This window comes from Colletotrichum lupini, chromosome 5, assembly GCF_023278565.1.
Source record: "Colletotrichum lupini chromosome 5, complete sequence".
NCBI classification, from domain to species: domain Eukaryota; kingdom Fungi; phylum Ascomycota; class Sordariomycetes; order Glomerellales; family Glomerellaceae; genus Colletotrichum; species Colletotrichum lupini.
Window position 1 is genome coordinate 6,360,062 of NC_064678.1, and position 18,011 is coordinate 6,378,072.

Genomic DNA, 18,011 nt, shown 5'->3' on the forward strand with positions numbered 1-18,011 from the left:
CTGGGTAGGGAAGTGGACCCCGTGGAACTATGGGTGGTGTGCATCACGACCGTCGACCTGGCAGGACCTGGGCCTTGTCTGGCGGCCTGGCCTTGTCCCCCATCTCCACTTTCTTTGGGCTCCCCTGGATGGTGCACCTGCTTGGTGCTTGGTGCCTGCCCTTTCACATCCTTGTCTACCTTGGCCGCCCTGGCCCGTCCTGGTCTGGTTCCCTCCTCCCCCCCCTCTCCTCCACCTTCCACCCACCCCCGTCTCCTGCCTATCCGTTCCATTGTGAGTGTCTCCTGCCACTGCATTGCTCCTGCTTCAGTGGAATCTCTCTCAAACTGGCAGTAGCGACTGGCCGGGCTGCAATTGCTCGTGCTCAGCTCCTGCTTGCTGGTAGGTACTGCTTGCCTTCTTCTCTTTGCTGGGTGCTCCTGCTGCCGCCGCTGCCCACACCTCTGGACCACACCTTTCATCCACCCCTTGTCCTCCTTGCCTGTGCTTCGTCCACTCCTTCCCTCCCACGCCGCCGCCGCGGCACCCACCCATCCACTCACACACCACACGCACCACTCGCACACACATCCCATCTCCATATCTTGCCGTCCACTCGCTGCCAGTCTCCATCTTCTATTTCTACTTTTGCCCTCTCTTCCTCTCGTTAGCTCACCGCCCTTCTTTTTTTCCCTCCTTCAACCCTTCTCCCCCTCCTCTTTCCCCCCGCCGCTCTGGTCTGCGATTTGTTCGTTATCGTCGTCGTCTTTTGGAAGGATAAAAAAGAAAATTCAAAGAAAAGAGACAAAAAAAAGCCCACAAAGCCCAAAAAGCTTTCGCATTCTCTTGAGATCCGTCTCGCATCATTTTTCAACCAACCGCACAAATTCTTCAGGGGTTCTGGAAGGCTTGCTCACCACAACCACTACGCAATTTCGCTCGACCACCACCACCGCACGTCAAATTCTTCCACCCTCCGAAAGAGACGAAATCAGAAGGAACAAAAAGGAATCCGGACCAATCCGCCAGCAATCGCATTGTGCATTTTGCATCCTGTCTAGACCATCGACACACAACAACCCAAACTATCCGAGAAAACACTTTTTAATCGACTGTATTCTACTTCGACTTCGTCCATCCGTTTCTTCTTCGCAACAAATACATCAGAGAAAAAGTCCACTTCTTAATTTTCAGCACCGCTCCGTCCCATCCGACGTATAGCAACGCAAACTCTCCCAGACGCAGGCACATCAGGTTCGCAGCTACCCCACAACTATTCGGTTTCTTGAGGAAGCTACAGTTGCCTAACTTTCTCTCCTGCCAACCTTGTAGCGACAATCCTCTCGCTTGCGCCTTGAACAAAGAAGAGTTGGTTCTTTGTGGTCCACACCTCTTTCCTCGACCATAACCGCTTCTTGCCAAGTGTCTCCAGACGCCCCAGTGCTGTCTACACATCTTCATCGGCATCACATTGTCGCCCACTCTTTCATCATTACAATCATTTTTTGTCTTCCCTTGACCTCGACGCCCGGTTACGCGACCACCTAATCTCACCCACCACCCACGCCGTCCATCGATATCATCCAAAACACTGCCGATTTTTGGATTTCGACTTTTTGGCACTTTCAACAACTCCGTCGACAGCCTTTTGCTACGATTCCAGGACTAGCTCCGGATTTCGCCCAAGGATCGTTCGGACACAAAACTGCCTTCACGGACAAAACTGCCAACCGACCCGCATTCTTCCACTATCCTTCTTGTAATTCGACCTGGTCGCCTCAGCCACTTGCAAGGCTTCCATTTCTCATTTTCCGAGTCTCAACAACTCGGATAACCCGGCAATTCCGCCAACTCATTTCCGCGACCGACATCGATTCCCGTCTGAGCAATGGACGCAGGCGGTCTCGCTCAAATGAACTCAACAAACTTCTCCTCGGGCAACAGCCTCGCCATGCCTGGCGGAGGTCTCGCCTCGCGCCGCGGTGGCCCCGTCAAGCCTCTATCGCTGTCCAGCGCCACTCCCGGCAGCAACGCCGCCGACAATGGGGCGCCCACTCCCCGTACCAGCCGCTCCCATCTTCTTGCTGGTTTGAGAACCGCTCCGAAGTCCGCTACCGCCGCCAACTTTTCCGCTACCAACAACGCCAACGTTGCTTCGCCCACGTCTCAGTCTTTTGCTGCTAGGAGCAACAACCTGAGCTCCAACATGTATGCCCAGGCCCAGGGTAACCAGTACAACGGCCCCAAGACAGCCCTTCCTCGGTATGCTGGTCAGCAGCAGCAGCAGCAGCAGCAGCAGCAGCAAGCCTACCAGTCTGTTCCCTCCAGCCAGCATTACAGCGCTGAGCAGGTTCTTGCTCCCCCTGAGATTCACTTCGATGAGCAGGAACAGATGGACCCGAGCTTGTACGCCCAGCTGGTTGCCACCAACATGTACCTTGCTCAGCAGCAGCAGCGTCTTCAGCAACAGCTTCTCAGTGTTCAGGCCGCTGCTCAACAATTCCAGGGCCTGAATCTGCAAGGCGCCCAGCAACAGATTCAGCAGCAACAGCTCGCCATGTACCAGCAGCAGCAACAGCTTCAGAGCATCCAGCAGTCGATGATGGGACAGATGCAGCAGCCTCAGCAACAGGTCTACACGTACTACGACCCCGTTACCCGTCAACAAGGCTACTACATTGACCAGGGGCAAATCGACCAGCAGGCTCAGCTGACTCAGATATACGCCGCCTTGGCTCAGCAGCAGCAACAGCAGCAGCAGCAGCAAGCTCCTCGCGTCCAGGTGTCCCCTCCTCCCGAGAACCACGCCACTCCGTATCGTACTACAACCCCTCCCAAGCGCTACGAGTCACCCTCTGAGGTTGCTCCTCTGCCTCCCCCGTCGGCGAATGCCTTTCGCCGTGGCCATAAGAAGGTCATGTCGCTTGCTCTGAACGGTAACAACCAGGCCAACCTTTCGCCTTCCCAAGAGCCTCCCAAGTCTGCTGGTCCCAAAACGGCCTCTTTCCCGTTGACTCCTTTGTCCGGCGGCTACGGGCCCGGTCAGGGACGCGCCGGCGAGCACCCCATTCGTCAGCCTCGTGGACCTCCTTCCATTGAGGAGTTGAAGGCCAAGCCCATTGCAAAGATGGAGGGCAGCAAGAACTTTGCCACCCGCGCCCGCCGATCTGCAGTGCACAACCTTGTCCGTGCTGGACGTGAGCGTAGAAAGGGCCCAGGCAGTTCCAATGGTAGCATGAGCCCGGTCTCAGAGAGTGCTGAGGAAGAGTCTGGTACCCCCATCACCGACAATGAGTCCGACTCTGGTCGCAGTGGATCCGGCAGCCTTGCCGGCGATATCGACTGCTCCTTGCCTAGCTCAAGAACTTCGACCAACGGCAGCTGGGGAGCTATTGGCTCCGACCGCCCGAGCTCCCGTCAAAGAACTCGCAAGAGTGTTGACAGCATTGGCAGCAACGAGAGCGGCGAGAACAGCTTCGCCAGCGTCTTCAAGAACTCGGCCCAACGCGCCGGTGTTGAAGTAGCGGACGGACAGCGCAAGGCGCCCATGCTGGTCTTGACCAGCGCCGAGAAGCGCAAGAGCGGCATTCTTGCGTAGACTTGTTGGTCCCCGGACGTTACGACGACTATGCACACCTATGTCTTTCCTTATTGACGACCTGCATGAGGGGGAGGTTGACCCTCGGCCCCATACCCTGCAGGATTGAACGATGGGTTGGACGGTCTGGCGCGCTCTTACGAATCATATGGTGTTCTTTTCAAGGGGTTAGGTGGCTCATTTTACATTTCAGCATCCGAGGCTTGGTTGACTCACAAATTCATTTTCACTTCTTTTACATTCTTAACCAAGTCATGGGATTATCGACAGCCTCTCGCTACTGATATTCCTCGCATGGCTCTGGACAAGCAACACCCCACAGACTCACAACAGTCTCGGAGCTGGACGGATCGAGAGAATGATATACCATTGGGGCAGGGGAGTAAGGAAAGATTTGGGCCAAGCTTGGGTTTCTTTCTTCTCAAGTGAACATGGAACTTTGGTTCTGCGCGACGGGACTCGGAACAATTTCCTGAGATGGAATCGGATGAGCCCGGACGACGTGAGACGCTTGCTTTTCGTTTTCTCTTTAAGGTCCTCGTGGGAATTCTCTACATCTAAGGCAAACACAAATTCGCAGTCGTTTCGTCGGCGCTGGCTGGAAAGCCGGCCCGATGATCATGATGATGGCGGCTGACAGGACAGGAACGTAGTTAGCATAGCAATAGGCACAATACAGATTGATGCCCAACATTTGTTCTGTCCATATTAACAGCGCCAAGTGTTTGATTATAACCAAGGTGTACGGTGCGTAACTCTATTTAGTCTATGCTTTGTTGCCCGACTTGAATGATTCCGCCATCTTGTCAAACATCTTTTTCTTGTCCGTCTCGACGTGAGCAAAATTCTTGGCCGGCCCAACGATGATTTCATCCTCCTCCCCCTTCTCGAGCGCGGCCCAGGTCTCGTCGGTGAACTCTTCCAGAGGCATACCAAAGTTGGTCTGGCCCGCCGCGACCAGTTCCGGCTGCTGGGAGTGCAGCTCCGTCTGCACGGCGGGCGGGACGACCTCGATAACGCGGACGTGGGCGGAGGACGGGCTCGACTGCAGCTGGGCGCGGAGGGACCAGGCGAGGGAGTGGAGGGCGGATTTGGTGGCGCAGTAGTTTGGGCAGCGGGGGATCGGGACGAGGGCTAGGCCCGAGGAGACGAGGATTATGGATGTCGTTGTTCGAGCGGTGCTGATGCTGGTGTTGAGAGATTGGAGGTGCGGGAGGAAGTGGGTGATGAGGTGGATTGGGGCGAGGTAGTTTGTTATTAGCTCTGCTGAGACGGAGGGGAGGGAGATTGTGGAGGGGGAAGTGAAGTCTATGCTGCGCTGGATGCCTGCGTTGAGGATGATTGTGTCTAGGGTTGGGTGGGTTGATGTTATTCTGGAAGGTTTGTTAGTTTTAGCATGTCGTCGATATGTGGGATGGAGGGGGCTGGCAGTTGAGGTATCTCTGGTGACGTTGCCGTGCTTCCATGACGGAGAGGATGTAGAGACGAGGTAAACTCACTTCTCGACCCACGCCGGCAGGGCCGCGAGGTCGGCGATATCAAACGGCTCGGCGGCGACTTTATCGGCGCCGTGGGCGGAGACGAGGGTGTCGAGGCGGTCTTCGCGGCGGCCGACGGCGATGACAAAAGTGCCGTTTGCGATTAGGCGCTCGGCGAGGGCGAGGCCTATGCCGGATGTCGCGCCTGTGATGAGGGCTGTTTTGGAGGGGAAGGGCATTGTGATTGTGGTGGTTGTGTGTGCGCTTCGGTGGTTGAGCCTTTGGAGGGCTGGTGAGTTGTGAGTCTGGCTTTCTTGTTGCGAGGCTGGGAGGTGTATTGGGCTTTCGATCCCTCTAATCGAAATTATGGTGAACGTCGAGCTTGTTGCGGGGTGGTGGTCGAGCCGATCTTGAGCCGATGGGGTTTTGATAGGGTGTCTGAGGTGTGAGGGTCATTGTTACGTTCCCCCTGCTTCCGCGATCGCGGATCCGGTGGGGCCGGATATATGAGCGGGGGTGCAGCCGGCTTTTCTTTGAGCGATGATACTCGGGACGATGTGACGTTGATAGAGGAGGTTCCGTGCAGGCGGATATCAGTGGGGGCTGTTTGATATGTTGGAGATCGGTCGATGGGGGTGTTTGCTCTCAATCTGATGTTGTTGCTTAAGGCTTGTGTCGATCGGACGGTTGTTAATGAGGCTGAATGACTTGAGTAGGCGGTTGTCGTTGAGGTGTATACTTCCGTCTTGGATCACTATTCGCTCACGTTGGTGTATCTGTTGCAGCCAATGTGCAGAGAGTAGGGAACGATCACAACGGTGAAGACCGAGGGCTATTGTACAAGCTGATATGATTCTTCTGATCAAGATGAGTGAGTGGGCGAGTGCGAATGGAAAAACGACGATGGAAAGCTCTGTTGAGAGATGTACACCTTCACTAATTACGTTCTCTGAGGTATTTATCACTGGATGCAGGTGTGAAAACAGGGCGAGAACACAAGAAACACTATAAGTTCGATGATCAAGTATGGGTAGCAATACTGGCAGGGAGTGGTGATCACTCCAAGTTATACGGCAGGGAGCAGTTTATGGCCGTCAAGTCTAGGGGCATGGCAAGCCAGCTGCGTGTTAATCGATTCAGGCCTCGACTTTTGTATCCCAGTAGGAACCAAATATGGGCTGCTCAACAAGTGGCCCAAGGCGATACTTGACATAAGTAGAGTGGTAATGACAATCGAAAAGCATCTGACAATGGTCAAGTAAGATTGCAAGAAAACTGCTGCAATGTGGAAAAGGTCTCAGAAAGGGGAGTGGCGATCGCAAGGAAACTAGAGCCGGCTTAGAAACATGGACTAATAAGAATAGAGGGAATACGATACTCATTTGAGGGGCTCTGTTTATAACCCGGGACTGAACCCCAATGAGAGCATCCGGCTTCGAGGATTGAAGATGATTTAAGCTCCATCGACTAGTCTCAAGCCAAGTTGAGCCTATGTTGGACGTGTTCCTGGCCAGTATTGCTAACCTGCTTGGGAAGTTAGCTGTGTGCGGCGCAGTCAGGCCCATAGATCTATATATCACTGGGCCGTCTATGGAGACAGAGGGAAAAAACCCGACTTCACTCTTCCAATAATCACCACCTTTGCGCCTCTAGCTTATTCTCCCAGTCAGATTGGAGCCTCCACAGTAACCCATATCTGGCTCGTAGCGGTCCACGATGCCCACTTTTGACTGCTTTCCCCTGCTCCACCTCGAAGTGCGTCAACGCATCTGGGAGCTTGCCATGGAACCCCGCCAGATTGTGTACGGCGAAGAACCACCTGCCTACAGGCAATGCCCCTAGCCATCATCTGCGCCGTCGCCTCCCCTACTTCACACCTGCCTCGAATCTCGGACGCATCTCCAGCGCTTTCACGCCAAGCTGAATGTCCGACGATGCGCAAGGTCATCATTCTTGGAACAGACTGCGAGTTGTTCTACTACAACTATTGCTCCTGGAAACTGTCACAATCCTTCATCTGGAGTCACCGGAGAGAATAGACGAGAATTGGTGGGCCGGTTGGGATGACATGATGGCCAGCTACTATTTCCGTGACGACCCTGTCGCCTTCTACACGCGGATTCTTGACCCCAAGTACCCGCCTTACGAGATCAACCCGGAGAACTACCTGAAAGTTGAGCGAGCCCACCGAAGAAGGCTGGTGGCGGAGCAACCCGACTAGTACGAGCCGGGCTATGAGGTATCCGACTCAGACGACGACGTCTGTGGATCAAACCGCTTTCGCAAAGGCTACGGCCGTCATCTGGAGGGCTACACGGGGCCCCGGTGGTCATCCAACCAACCTGTGCAGTCAGGATTGGATGGCGCGCGTGTACATCGGAAGAAATTGAGTAGAGCGGCACTGGATCAAGTCGCAAAGTAGAAGGGTGGTTGGCGATGGTCAAGCAGGCCGGTGAGAAAAGGAGGATCGTAATGAGGTAGATACCCAAGACGTTAAAGAAGGCATAGGTAAGGTAACGTGTAGAAGGTTGAGAACTAGAGAGACTGAAAGTGATCTGCTGCCTCAAGTTAGTAACTACGTGGTGGCATTACTTGTCTTTTAGACACACAAACAATAACGCTTGTATCACAATGAAAAAGTGCCTTGCAACTAACTACAAGTACCTTCGAAAACAATAATAGGCACAGGGGTGGAGAATAACGACTTGGTCTCGCGGAACGCATGTCCCAAGCCCGCCGCAAGGTTCCTCCTTTCCCTCTCAACACATGTGATGATGGACTATTGCAGTAGAAGTTGCAGCTATTCGTTGTCGATAAACAGAACCAGCCCAGCCGCCTATTCAGCGTAAGCCTCGCTCAACATAGACTGTAGTCTTTCGGCGATTCTGTCGTTCTTAATGAGAGGGACTGGGTAATACATGTCATTGTCAAAACATGCCGTGACGAGATGATGAATAGGTTCGTCTGGTGATTGTCCAGCTTTCCCCAAGTAGTATTCGAAGCCTATTCGCGTGGCCTACGTGAGGGCATCAATGGAGATGCTGTTACCGCCAGGTGCCCAACATGAAAAGTTCAGATGCTGGAAACACAGATCTTGTATCTGATTTAACTATGGATATGCATGACGTTCTCACGTGGTCACAAAGTTCGGGTTTTATGATCGAGCAATAGGCCATCGTCTAATTCGAGGAATATCAAATTATAACTATCACGCAGATTTTGGCGCCTACCCGACCCGCATTCCCTTCTCCGTACCAAACATCTTTCTTTTGACAAGATCACTCACGACGAGAAAAGCCCAACGTAGCCAATACCCTCATGAATGACGTCTTAGAGTTGTAGTTGCTGGTGGGAACGCCAAGTTCCCGCTTAGCGGCATCAATAAGAGTCAACGCGTTCTGGCGCTGCATCTTCTCGATGTCATTGACCTTTTTCGCGGTGTCCAGTTCCTGATGGAGATGCCGGATTTCCTTGGCCAACCTCTCCATCTCCTCCATCTGCATCAGCACGTATTTCTGAGCACGAGCAACGTACCCTTCGTATTCCTTTACACATTTGTACGTTAGTAAGTGCGCTTTACAAAATTCCGAGTTCCACAGGCGGGGACTGGGGAAGGCTTAGGTTTCAAGTTACCGCTTGGAGTTCTTTCAGTTGATCTTCGAGATCTCGGATATCTCCTGCCCATGACTGACTCTTCCAAGGCGCTTCGCCGGGCTCAGGGTCACGCCATGGCGTAGATGACATTGAGTACGCGGGAGACGGCTCAGAGGGGACCACGATGATTTGATGACCATCTTCGGAACATGGCGACTGCTCGGTTTTTTCTATCATTGCTTCTTGCCGGTTGGCTGTCTAGAAGCTGAAGGTTACTTGGCGGAGGTTGGGCGTAAATTATGATACAATTCTGAACTGAATATAATTGAGGGGACAATTTAGGACGTTGTTTGGAATTCCGCGTGACTTATGTGTAAGTCGATAATGTATCAGGATTGACTGTCAGATGATGTTCAATTCGGCTATTTAGCATCTACTTACTTATATTCGAATAAGTACTTTTCGATATGTTGTACTAGAAAGATTTGTTTTAAGCATGAGTTGTCTAGAAGCGTCAATGACATTCACGCCTGGCAACATTTTATTTCTAGAAATCCGACATGGAATCCCTCCTCAGCCCCTACAGCCTTGAGATCTTGTATTCAGCCTTGAATGTCCATAGAAAGCTTTCTTGACCAATACGAAGCTCTTACTAACTAAGAGTGTTCACATGAAACTGCATTCTCATTAAGAATCACTTGAATTGTGTTACTTATACCCCATTGACTTCTCGATTATCTTTCTCCTTATTCTATCGAGAATAGGCACCTGTAAGACAAATGTAAGGGCGTAAGCAGAAGTCGTCTAGAGATCTGCAAAGCTTGCATATTTCAATTCTCGATTGTTGTCTCTGTTATGTGGGCTAGCGACTAACTCATGCTATAACATCTCACCCTTTACTCCCATTATATTGAAACATATAAGATCAGAGCTTTATGAACTGTACTGATTGATGTAGTCACATCTCATGAGGAGATGTGGGATATTGTGCCACAGAACAAGCACGTACGAATCAAGCCTCCGCATTCGCCACAAAGTGGCTGACAAGGTCTTAGCATCATTTGGATCACTCTTTCACCAGTCCATTTCTACATGGAGAATAGTCTCAGAACTAGACCTAGATTTCTCAAGAACCCCCTCAGAGGTTCCGGTACGTCTCACTCACTGCCCGCTCAAAGCCATCTACCGTTAGTTACCGAGAGGGAAGTTCCGTCGCTGAAGCCGTGATGGATATAAGAGTCTGGAACATTGCCAGTCGCGCACGTGCCCACTATTACTGTACTGCCCAGATGCAAAGGACAGGGGCGGGCCAAGGGGAAACTTGGCGCCGTCTGTTGCCCTGAAACTCCTGCAGCCACCACTCAATTTCCCTTTTGCTCCCGTCGAATAACGCTACGCGACGCCACTATTTCCCCAAAGTTCCATTCTCGGTTGATTATCGCCAAGACGGAGAGATGGGGGCGAGGCGCTCTTGGCTCTGCTCCGAGCGTCACTCGGGAATAGAAACCGACTTCACGCCCACATCACGGTCGAGAGTCCTCTGCAATCCCTCTGTCTGCTGTCGTTCCAGAACGCAGTCGACGCCGTGTTACCAGGTGTTTGAGGGAATTGATTTGGCGTGCAGCAAGACCTTCGACAACGTCTAAGAGAGTGAGGCTTGGAATTGGCGGCGACGAATACCCATGTCGGGTGAGTCGGATGACAATGTCTGTCAAGTTGTCATCGCCGTTGGAAAGGCTGGTCGCCCGAAGGCCTCCCTAATGAGGAAGCTCTAGAAGCGGGTAGGAATCTATACCATCACGCCGCAGTCATTACATAGCAGTATCAGAGAATCAACTCTCGCATACCGGCAAATTCAAGTCGCTCGAGAGTGGACGTGAAGGCCAAGGGTGAGTACTATAGTTTAGTAGCCCGATAATGGATCTGATGATAACCTGATGATTGAAGCTATCCAGCCACTTTGCGCTTATCGCGGAGGCGAATTATCCAAGTAATGCAATTTAGGTCTCAAAAGTGTTGGCATTGCTGAGAACTGCATGTGGGATTTCCAGACATGTGACGTGAGGTGTTATTGATTACTTACTCTGTACTACAGTAGCATCATAAGAAGGAAGAATCCTCTGATGCCAATTCGTCAACAAAGGGAAATGCCAAGAGTTGATATCTGCCCTCTTTTGATATAACTCACAGCTTCCCCATTCATCGATTCATCCACAAAACAAACAGCATTTGCCAACCTTCCACTTCTTGCCATTTCGTTGCAGCCAAATTTCGGTTTGTCGCCAGACTCCGCAAGGTCCGTGCAGGATTCTGCAAGGCCGGACGTAGCAAAGGCCGTTGCTCATTACTCTCTCGGATTACCCCCGCATCCCTCAGTAACACGATGTCGCACTTACATTCCTCGTTGTCCACGATTCTCTATGAGAGAGACAACTGAACAGCATCCTTTGAAATTGAAGCATCTATCTTTACAAGCGTTTCTTCTTGCAACATTACGTGCTTCTGCTGTGCCCTCGGAGGATTTCTCTGCTTATTGTCCGGAACGGGCCGTCTACGAAGCTGGGCATATGCCGGGTCCCACGGGTGTAGGTAGCTGTTGTGGCTAAGCATCAACACCACAGCTATTACTTCTTGTCTTCTGCAACTGCCCACGGCACTCATAGTCGACAACTCTGCATATGTCTTCGATCCATCCAGGTACTCGAGATTAAGTTTCTAAGCGCCAGTCGCCTGACCAAAAGAGCATCCTCCCCAGCAAGCGAGCTGCTCGTCAGACGCCAAGAGATAGTAGGGTAGCAGCGCTTGATAGGTTGGATGCGCCGGCAAACCTCTAAGAGGTGGAGAATTGCCGCGCCAAGACACCAGTTGTTCAACGCCTGCCATTCATCTCCCAGTCGTTTCCTCGATACATGGGTTGGACCACGATCTCACACCCGCACTTGATGTTTCCACGGCCTACCTCCGTCCTCCGCGGCCCCCTCTTGGCCTTCCTAATACGCTCGGGTCTGTAAGCCATCATGCTACCTTCCCGAAGAGAGGGCCGACCGAAAGCCTCATGGGCGAATTACTTAGTCGCCTGGCCGTCCGGCGCTGTACATCTCCGATGCGGGCGAGCATGTTCCCGTTGGCCTTCCGAATCTGAAGATACAGCCGCTCCGAAGCCGATGATCTGCACCTCATTTAAGCATAATGCCAAACTTAAACAAGCGTGAGAGGCGTGAGTTGGCGAGACCCAGTGCCGGGCCAAGAGATCCTGCACCTTATTGCTGAGCAGGCTAACAGCTCCCGTGCTCCCCAACCGTTGCCCCCAACACGCCCAACCTGATTCCTATCTTGAGGATCTTGTACTCCTTCCTATTTAGCTATGCGTATACCATCGCATCGCGGGGTAGGCGGCAGCCTCCGAAGACACCTTGAAGGACTCACCCGACTAACACTGCTAGCACTTCGCGGGGTAGCTCCCTTCTCAAGTGCCTTTTGAGGAAGGCGGCGGGAGCTCTGGTGATATCATGGCTGCAGTGACATCGCAGGGCGGATATCTTTTCGAGAGCTCCTTGTGGAACGCCCTGTTGATACCGGGGAAACCTGCGGTGACATCGCAGTGCAGATGTCGTCCGAAGTGCCTAGTGAGGAAGTTCCGCTGATCTCTTGGAAGTCTGCGGTGACATCGCGGGGCCATTGTCTTCTGATGTGCCTGTTGAGGAAGGCCCAGCTGGAATCAAGGAAACTTACGATAACATCACAGGCCGGCTTGGAGGCGAATTGGGAAGGAGGAGTTCCACGATGGCTGGGGCGATGGAGGACTCCATCTTGAGTAGCAAGTTAGCAAACAACAAGACCATGATTCTCGTCACGATCCTTGAGCCAAGACTAGTATATAAGTTTGCATCTTGTCGTTCAATCTGGAAGCTTTTTTTGATCAGCACTCTAGACTCATCTGACTCTTCAGCAGCCTCCTAGACTCACCTCACTTCCCATCCACCCCGTTGTCTACCTCTTCAGAACGCCAATCATGGAGCTCACCAAGTTCCTCGGTTTCCTGGCCATGGTCCTGCCCATCGCCTACGGTGCCCCCACCTCGGCCGCGACCAGCCTTCACCCCAAGATCCTGGCCGCCATGAAGCGCGACTTCGGTCTGGATGCCGAGGCCGCCACCAAGCGCGTCGCCTTCGAGCACCGCTCCGCCGATGTCGTCGAGTCCCTCAAGGGCTCTGCTGGCTTCGCCGGTGCCTGGATCTCCGAGGACGGCACCACCCTCAAGGTCGGTGTCACTGACGAGGCCCTTGCCGCCGATGTCACCTCCGCCGGTGCCACCCCCGTCATCCTCGCCAACCCCCTCTCCAAGCTCGAGGAGGCCAAGGCCGCTCTCGATGCCATTGACATCGAGGCCCCCGCCCGCCGCGACGAGGCCTCCGCCTCTTCTGGCATCGCTTCTTACTTCGTCGATGTCGCCGCCAACAAGCTCGTCATCGAGTCCCTTGCCGGCAGCACCGCTACCGCCGAGTCCCTCGCCAAGGAGGTCGGTCTCGCCGCCGGCGAGTTCGAGGTCCGCACCGTTGCGTCGATGCCCTCCACCTTCGCCACCGTCCTCGGTGGTGATGCCTACCTCATCAACCGTGCCGCTCGTTGCTCCATCGGTTTCTCCGTCACCACCGGTTTCGTTTCCGCCGGTCACTGCGGTAGCGCCGGCGACACTGCCACCACCTCCGCTGGTGCCTCCCTCGGAACCTTCTCTGGCTCCGTCTTCCCCGGCTCTGCCGATATGTCCTACATCCGCACCGTCTCCGGAACCACCCTCCGTGGCTACATTGACGGATACGGACGTGGCGACCTCCCCGTCTCCGGCTCCACCGCCTCCGCTGTCGGCGCCTCCATCTGCCGCTCCGGCTCCACCACCGGTGTCTTCTGCGGTACCGTCGGCGCCCTCGGTGCCACTGTCAACTACTCCGAGGGACGTGTCACCGGTCTTACCCGCACCAGTGTCTGCGCCGAGCCCGGTGACTCTGGTGGTTCTTTCTACTCTGGCGCCCAGGCCCAGGGTGTCACCTCAGGAGGTTCCGGCGACTGCACTTCCGGCGGTACCACCTACTTCCAGCCGGTCAACGAGATCCTGTCCACCTACGGCCTCACCCTTGTCCGTGCTTAGACAATCAATCATCTCGCGGCCTTCGGTAGCAGCACCTGAGCTGATTTTATTCTTTTGAGTATATTTTGGACCCCTTCTGTATGTAGAGAGATGAGTATGAGGACATGAAAGCATGATGCCTTCCGATAGGGAAAATATATTTACCATCTGCAAGAAATATTTCGCCCTTAACAACCGCTATTGTGAATGAGTTTCCAAACTGTAAGTAGTATGCTTTGAATGCATGTGAGTGATTGTAAAGTTTGCTCGTCACGCCTTCCATGCAGAGTTGATATCTGACCCCACAGCCACATCCGAGTGGCTGGTCATTCATGTGGCTGGTTCTGTGTGCCCAAACTCTGTCTAAGAAAAGTCAAAACTCTCTCGGCCCTGCTCGTTGAAGATGCGTCGAAGCCTGCAGGATGCAGAAGCATGATGCATTCCAAATTCGTACTGCAAGTAATAGGCAGGCGAGAAGTTTTGCCACCAAGTGGCCGGGAGCCAGAATGACAACGCAGATCGGTTGCTCACCCTCTCGAATTTTGACGATCACCGGTTATGAGACCGCGCCGAGATCACTGTATCTCTATACGCTTGTGGCAGCATGAGAAAGCCTCGTTCCTTCGAATCCTAACGTCATGCGAAAGCGAGAGGCAAGGTAGTGCCAGTGCAGTGCCAGGCTCTTCCATGGCTCGCACGGCTCAGTCAGGTGTCCCATACTATGGACCGACTTGACGTCTCGCCACAGCTCTCGATAGACATGATCGGATGGCAAGGCTTTCTCATTCACCTCAATCTAAACGTTGGAGATGAGATCCTGACCTCAACAGTTCGACAGGTCTGACCAATGAGGTTGAGAGACTGAATAAAAGTCTTGTTCCAGTCTTGCACTCATTGCCGCTTGAGCCACAGTCAGAGGCAATGGAGAGCGTTCAACGTAGTGCTTTGCATGATGTACGCTTCATCTTGATGCATCCAGTTGATCGACATGGAGGCATATTACGACGGCTCTCAACAGCTTGGGGAGGCGAGGGGAGTGTCCATGGTCCGCTCATCAACGGGTGACTTCTGGAAACATTGGACGGACCAAGAATAAAGAGATGCATCAAGAAGTGCATCTCTATATGTAGGATGAGAAGGCTTTTGTCTCCCAGGTTCTTCAGTGACAGTGACAATAACACGGGAGAAGTCTGGCATATCAAATGTTCGAGGGCAGAAAGACGCTGCCGGCCGCGAGCTTAACCATAGACATGGAATGTGATAGTCTATTCGGCTTACGAATTCTCGACCGACAGCTGAAACGGCCACGCAATGGATTGATATCGCACACAGCTTTGCTCGGCATCTTGGCTTCACCAGCGAGCTACGAACCCCGAGAGTACTGCACCAGCAGCCTTGGCTCTCTTGAAAAACATCAGAAGGAGCACCCAGCCACGGGCCAAGCAAAGAGCCTTCTACCAAGGCGACCATTGGCATTCCCTGTGAGGTGTTCGAGCCCCAAATGTCCTGTTCACTACATACATCTACGGATCATTGCTGGGATGCAGCCCTTTCGGACCTGCGTACGCACATCGACACATTGGGGAGTTCCTGCAATGCATCCGACCCCGCCGTCTGCTTCTGCTGCTGCGTAATTATGCAGGAACTTGAGCTCTTGCTGGGATTTTCGCCGACACTAAGCTCGCAGCCGGGCTAAGAAATCTCGAACGCCCTAGCAGTCGAAGAGGACTCGAATTTCGTCGGTGCGTCTTCGCCTTCGCAGCCCCCCTCCCATTCATCTGGAGCCTGCAACTTTCAGCAGGCGGCCACTCGGCCGGGGTTTCTTCCAGTCTACAGACCAGTCATAGGACCATGCTATCTAGGAAGAGGATCGACGGGGAACCGCGCAGACCTGCCTCCAGTTTTGCTCAGACGCCGTGGATATCTCGGCATCCGGTGGCAGGAGACTGAAGCCGGCTGGAAGGTCTTGGAGGTTGACTTGGCTCAACCGACGCCCTGAGAGGCTCTTCCGACGTACTCGTTCAATTGTGACATTGATTCTTGTCATGGAAGGCATTACAGAGTAGAGAATGTCAAGACTCTGGCAGAAGACACCTAGTTCTTCCTTTCGATGGTCTCTCTCGCCTTCCCCAGGACGCACGGTTACCTGCCCGAGAGCCAAAGCCATCACCCCCGAGGTTCTCGATCGATCTAGACCTGGTGTGAAAGCCCAGATGCCGTGGGGGTTTGGCCGCCAACGGGCTGTTTCTCACACTCTGTTGGACGATAATAGAAGGTCAATCTAGAGATAGAACTCAGCCTTGCGCCAGACCCGGAGAACTCAAATAGAAGCAGCATGGCGTTGCGCGCCACATTCCGTAATTTGGTAAAGATCTGTGTGCTTCTACGGCTGATAGCTGATCAAGAAAAGGATTGGAAGCCGTATGCCTTGGCTTGTTTCGATGCTAATCGTGCTTGTCAGCCCCTTCCTCAAAATGGTGTAGCTAAACAACTCGGGGCCGTTCTGTGAGGGCCATCGTCCGAACCAGTTCACAAACCAGGACACGGATCTCTGCTCGGCAGACCCACAAGATGGGGAATGGCTTGAAGGGTTACTGTCCGCAGACCGAACTCAGCGGCCGGCTTCGTGGTCCTGTCAAACGTGACGTCCGACGTGGACCCTGGAAATAGGCTGTTGCGGTGGAGGTGAAGTACTGACTGAATGCATTATCAGGACAACAGTCGATGTTCATGGACAAATCGAGGTGCGCGTGGCAATATTCTTGCCTGTTGAATTTGAAAGATGTTGAGGGAAGCAGTCATCCGTAGCCATTTTTCAATGGCGTACGGAAGAGAACGCGTCATCTGAGATAGCTATGTCGTTGTTCCATTCACATGAACCCTGGCCGCTGGTCCTAAAGAGCCACTCTGTCGGTGTTACCAGGTTCATGTGCCTCGCCGAAGAAGGCATATCCGACAAGAGGGGCAGGCCGTGATCAGGTCGTCCGGAGTTTCCCTCAAGGCGGCCGCATCATGCATCGGGACACTCTCAGCGCAGTGAAAAGGCACAGCATTGTCCTTCCATGCCATGCATCTCCTCTACTGCGACGGCGAAAGACGAGAGAAGCTGCGCAAGCTGCTTCGGAAAGGTCTGGGCACGTGGCGACGCGTTCGCCCGTCTAGATACCCGGTCCAGGTCCAGGTATCCGGTAATCTGGAGAAGCCAGCGGATGTTTCCTGGTTCTTGAAACATCAGACCATGCCTCATACAACCACGAAGCAAATAAAAAAACATCTGTGGCGACTAAGACGCCTGCAGTCAAGACTTGGCTGTCTTAATTTGAAGGCGTGACTATGTGTGGTGTGTTTCTGGTGCCACAGAGGCGCGTCTACGAACGCTTCTTCTTTTCAAGCTCGCCACCACCCCGCGCCCTATCAACGGTTCGAAACCCCTGCTTCATTTGCATAGCACTAAGTGTGTGAGCCTGACTTACGGTAATTATCCGGCGAGTCACCTTGTGGCTGCCAATAGCACTCTGGCGCCCTCTGGCTGAATCAACGGCAAGTAGCAGAGACGCCAGAGAGCTAGATTTGGCAGCACTCTGAAGGCCTAGCTACGCCAGGTCAGAAGCAATGGGGTAGTTCCAAGGCTTGCCTACCCTCTCCCCCATCAAACGGGTGGCCGTAAATAGCGAAGGCGGAACACCGATGCCAGAGTTGTGCATTGTGCATGGACGTTGGGGAAAGCGCTGGAAGGGAGCTTAAGAGAGTCTGGTGTTCCTGAGGTTCAGGAGGAGCGTTATGGTGTGGCGCATTGAGCTTCTCTCGGCGTGAACTATTTTGATGGGCAAAGGCGTCGACGGTGCCTGAGATGTGCTGCCAGCTTTTCCTCGTTGGAGAGGAACTAAGACGGTCCGCGCGCCCGGTCAATTTCAACGACAGCTAGCCAGTTCAAGCCACTTGTCTGACCATTGTGATCCCGGGGGTGGAATCTGAAATTGCAACCGGCATGGCGGCCGGACTGGCTGCATTGGCGTTGCGCCAACCTCGAAAGCCTACCCACCCAAACCAACAGATTCACAGTGGAAGAATGGGACCTTTCTCACGCCGCCAGGCCTCGGGGGACGGGGAGAAGTTCATACCCCTGCTTGGCATCTGGTCCCTCTCCATTCGCCTTTGTTACCCGGCACGCCTTCGAGTTCCGCGGGCCGTTATGGGAAACCAGGAACCAATACGGGCGTGTTGGGGGCAGCTTATC

At 53.5% G+C, this 18,011-nt stretch overlaps 8 protein-coding genes across 8 annotated transcripts; 4 read left to right on the top strand and 4 right to left on the bottom strand.

Annotated features, from left to right (window-relative positions):
• Window positions 1-1,867: 1,867 nt before the first annotated feature.
• On the top strand, window positions 1,868-3,577 carry CLUP02_11317 (uncharacterized protein; the record flags this gene model as incomplete). The annotated part of the gene is made up of 2 exons (XM_049290285.1): window positions 1,868-2,329; window positions 2,819-3,577. 2 exons carry the CDS (start codon window positions 1,868-1,870, stop codon window positions 3,575-3,577), a joined length of 1,221 nt encoding a protein of 406 aa, XP_049147430.1.
• A 766-nt stretch (window positions 3,578-4,343) lies between these two features.
• On the bottom strand, window positions 4,344-6,299 carry CLUP02_11318 (short chain dehydrogenase; the record flags this gene model as incomplete). Its single annotated transcript, XM_049290286.1, has 6 exons — window positions 4,344-5,019; window positions 5,077-5,344; window positions 5,431-5,658; window positions 5,741-5,913; window positions 6,021-6,094; window positions 6,204-6,299. The coding sequence occupies 6 exons, from the start codon at window positions 6,297-6,299 to the stop codon at window positions 4,344-4,346; spliced, it is 1,515 nt and encodes a 504-aa protein (XP_049147431.1).
• Window positions 6,300-6,771: 472 nt separating this feature from the next.
• On the top strand, window positions 6,772-6,897 carry CLUP02_11319 (uncharacterized protein; the record flags this gene model as incomplete). Its single annotated transcript, XM_049290287.1, has 1 exon — window positions 6,772-6,897. One exon carries the CDS (start codon window positions 6,772-6,774, stop codon window positions 6,895-6,897), a length of 126 nt encoding a protein of 41 aa, XP_049147432.1.
• Window positions 6,898-6,979: 82 nt separating this feature from the next.
• Window positions 6,980-7,276, top strand: CLUP02_11320 (uncharacterized protein; the record flags this gene model as incomplete). Its single annotated transcript, XM_049290288.1, has 1 exon — window positions 6,980-7,276. One exon carries the CDS (start codon window positions 6,980-6,982, stop codon window positions 7,274-7,276), a length of 297 nt encoding a protein of 98 aa, XP_049147433.1.
• A 615-nt stretch (window positions 7,277-7,891) lies between these two features.
• On the bottom strand, window positions 7,892-8,886 carry CLUP02_11321 (uncharacterized protein; the record flags this gene model as incomplete). Its single annotated transcript, XM_049290289.1, has 3 exons — window positions 7,892-8,019; window positions 8,342-8,600; window positions 8,689-8,886. The coding sequence occupies 3 exons, from the start codon at window positions 8,884-8,886 to the stop codon at window positions 7,892-7,894; spliced, it is 585 nt and encodes a 194-aa protein (XP_049147434.1).
• Window positions 8,887-12,115: 3,229 nt separating this feature from the next.
• On the bottom strand, window positions 12,116-12,458 carry CLUP02_11322 (uncharacterized protein; the record flags this gene model as incomplete). Its single annotated transcript, XM_049290290.1, has 2 exons — window positions 12,116-12,305; window positions 12,382-12,458. 2 exons carry the CDS (start codon window positions 12,456-12,458, stop codon window positions 12,116-12,118), a joined length of 267 nt encoding a protein of 88 aa, XP_049147435.1.
• Window positions 12,433-13,795, top strand: CLUP02_11323 (trypsin; the record flags this gene model as incomplete). The annotated part of the gene is made up of 2 exons (XM_049290291.1): window positions 12,433-12,522; window positions 12,602-13,795. The coding sequence occupies 2 exons, from the start codon at window positions 12,433-12,435 to the stop codon at window positions 13,793-13,795; spliced, it is 1,284 nt and encodes a 427-aa protein (XP_049147436.1).
• A 3,007-nt stretch (window positions 13,796-16,802) lies between these two features.
• Window positions 16,803-17,214, bottom strand: CLUP02_11324 (uncharacterized protein; the record flags this gene model as incomplete). The annotated part of the gene is made up of 2 exons (XM_049290292.1): window positions 16,803-16,990; window positions 17,151-17,214. 2 exons carry the CDS (start codon window positions 17,212-17,214, stop codon window positions 16,803-16,805), a joined length of 252 nt encoding a protein of 83 aa, XP_049147437.1.
• Window positions 17,215-18,011: the final 797 nt, after the last annotated feature.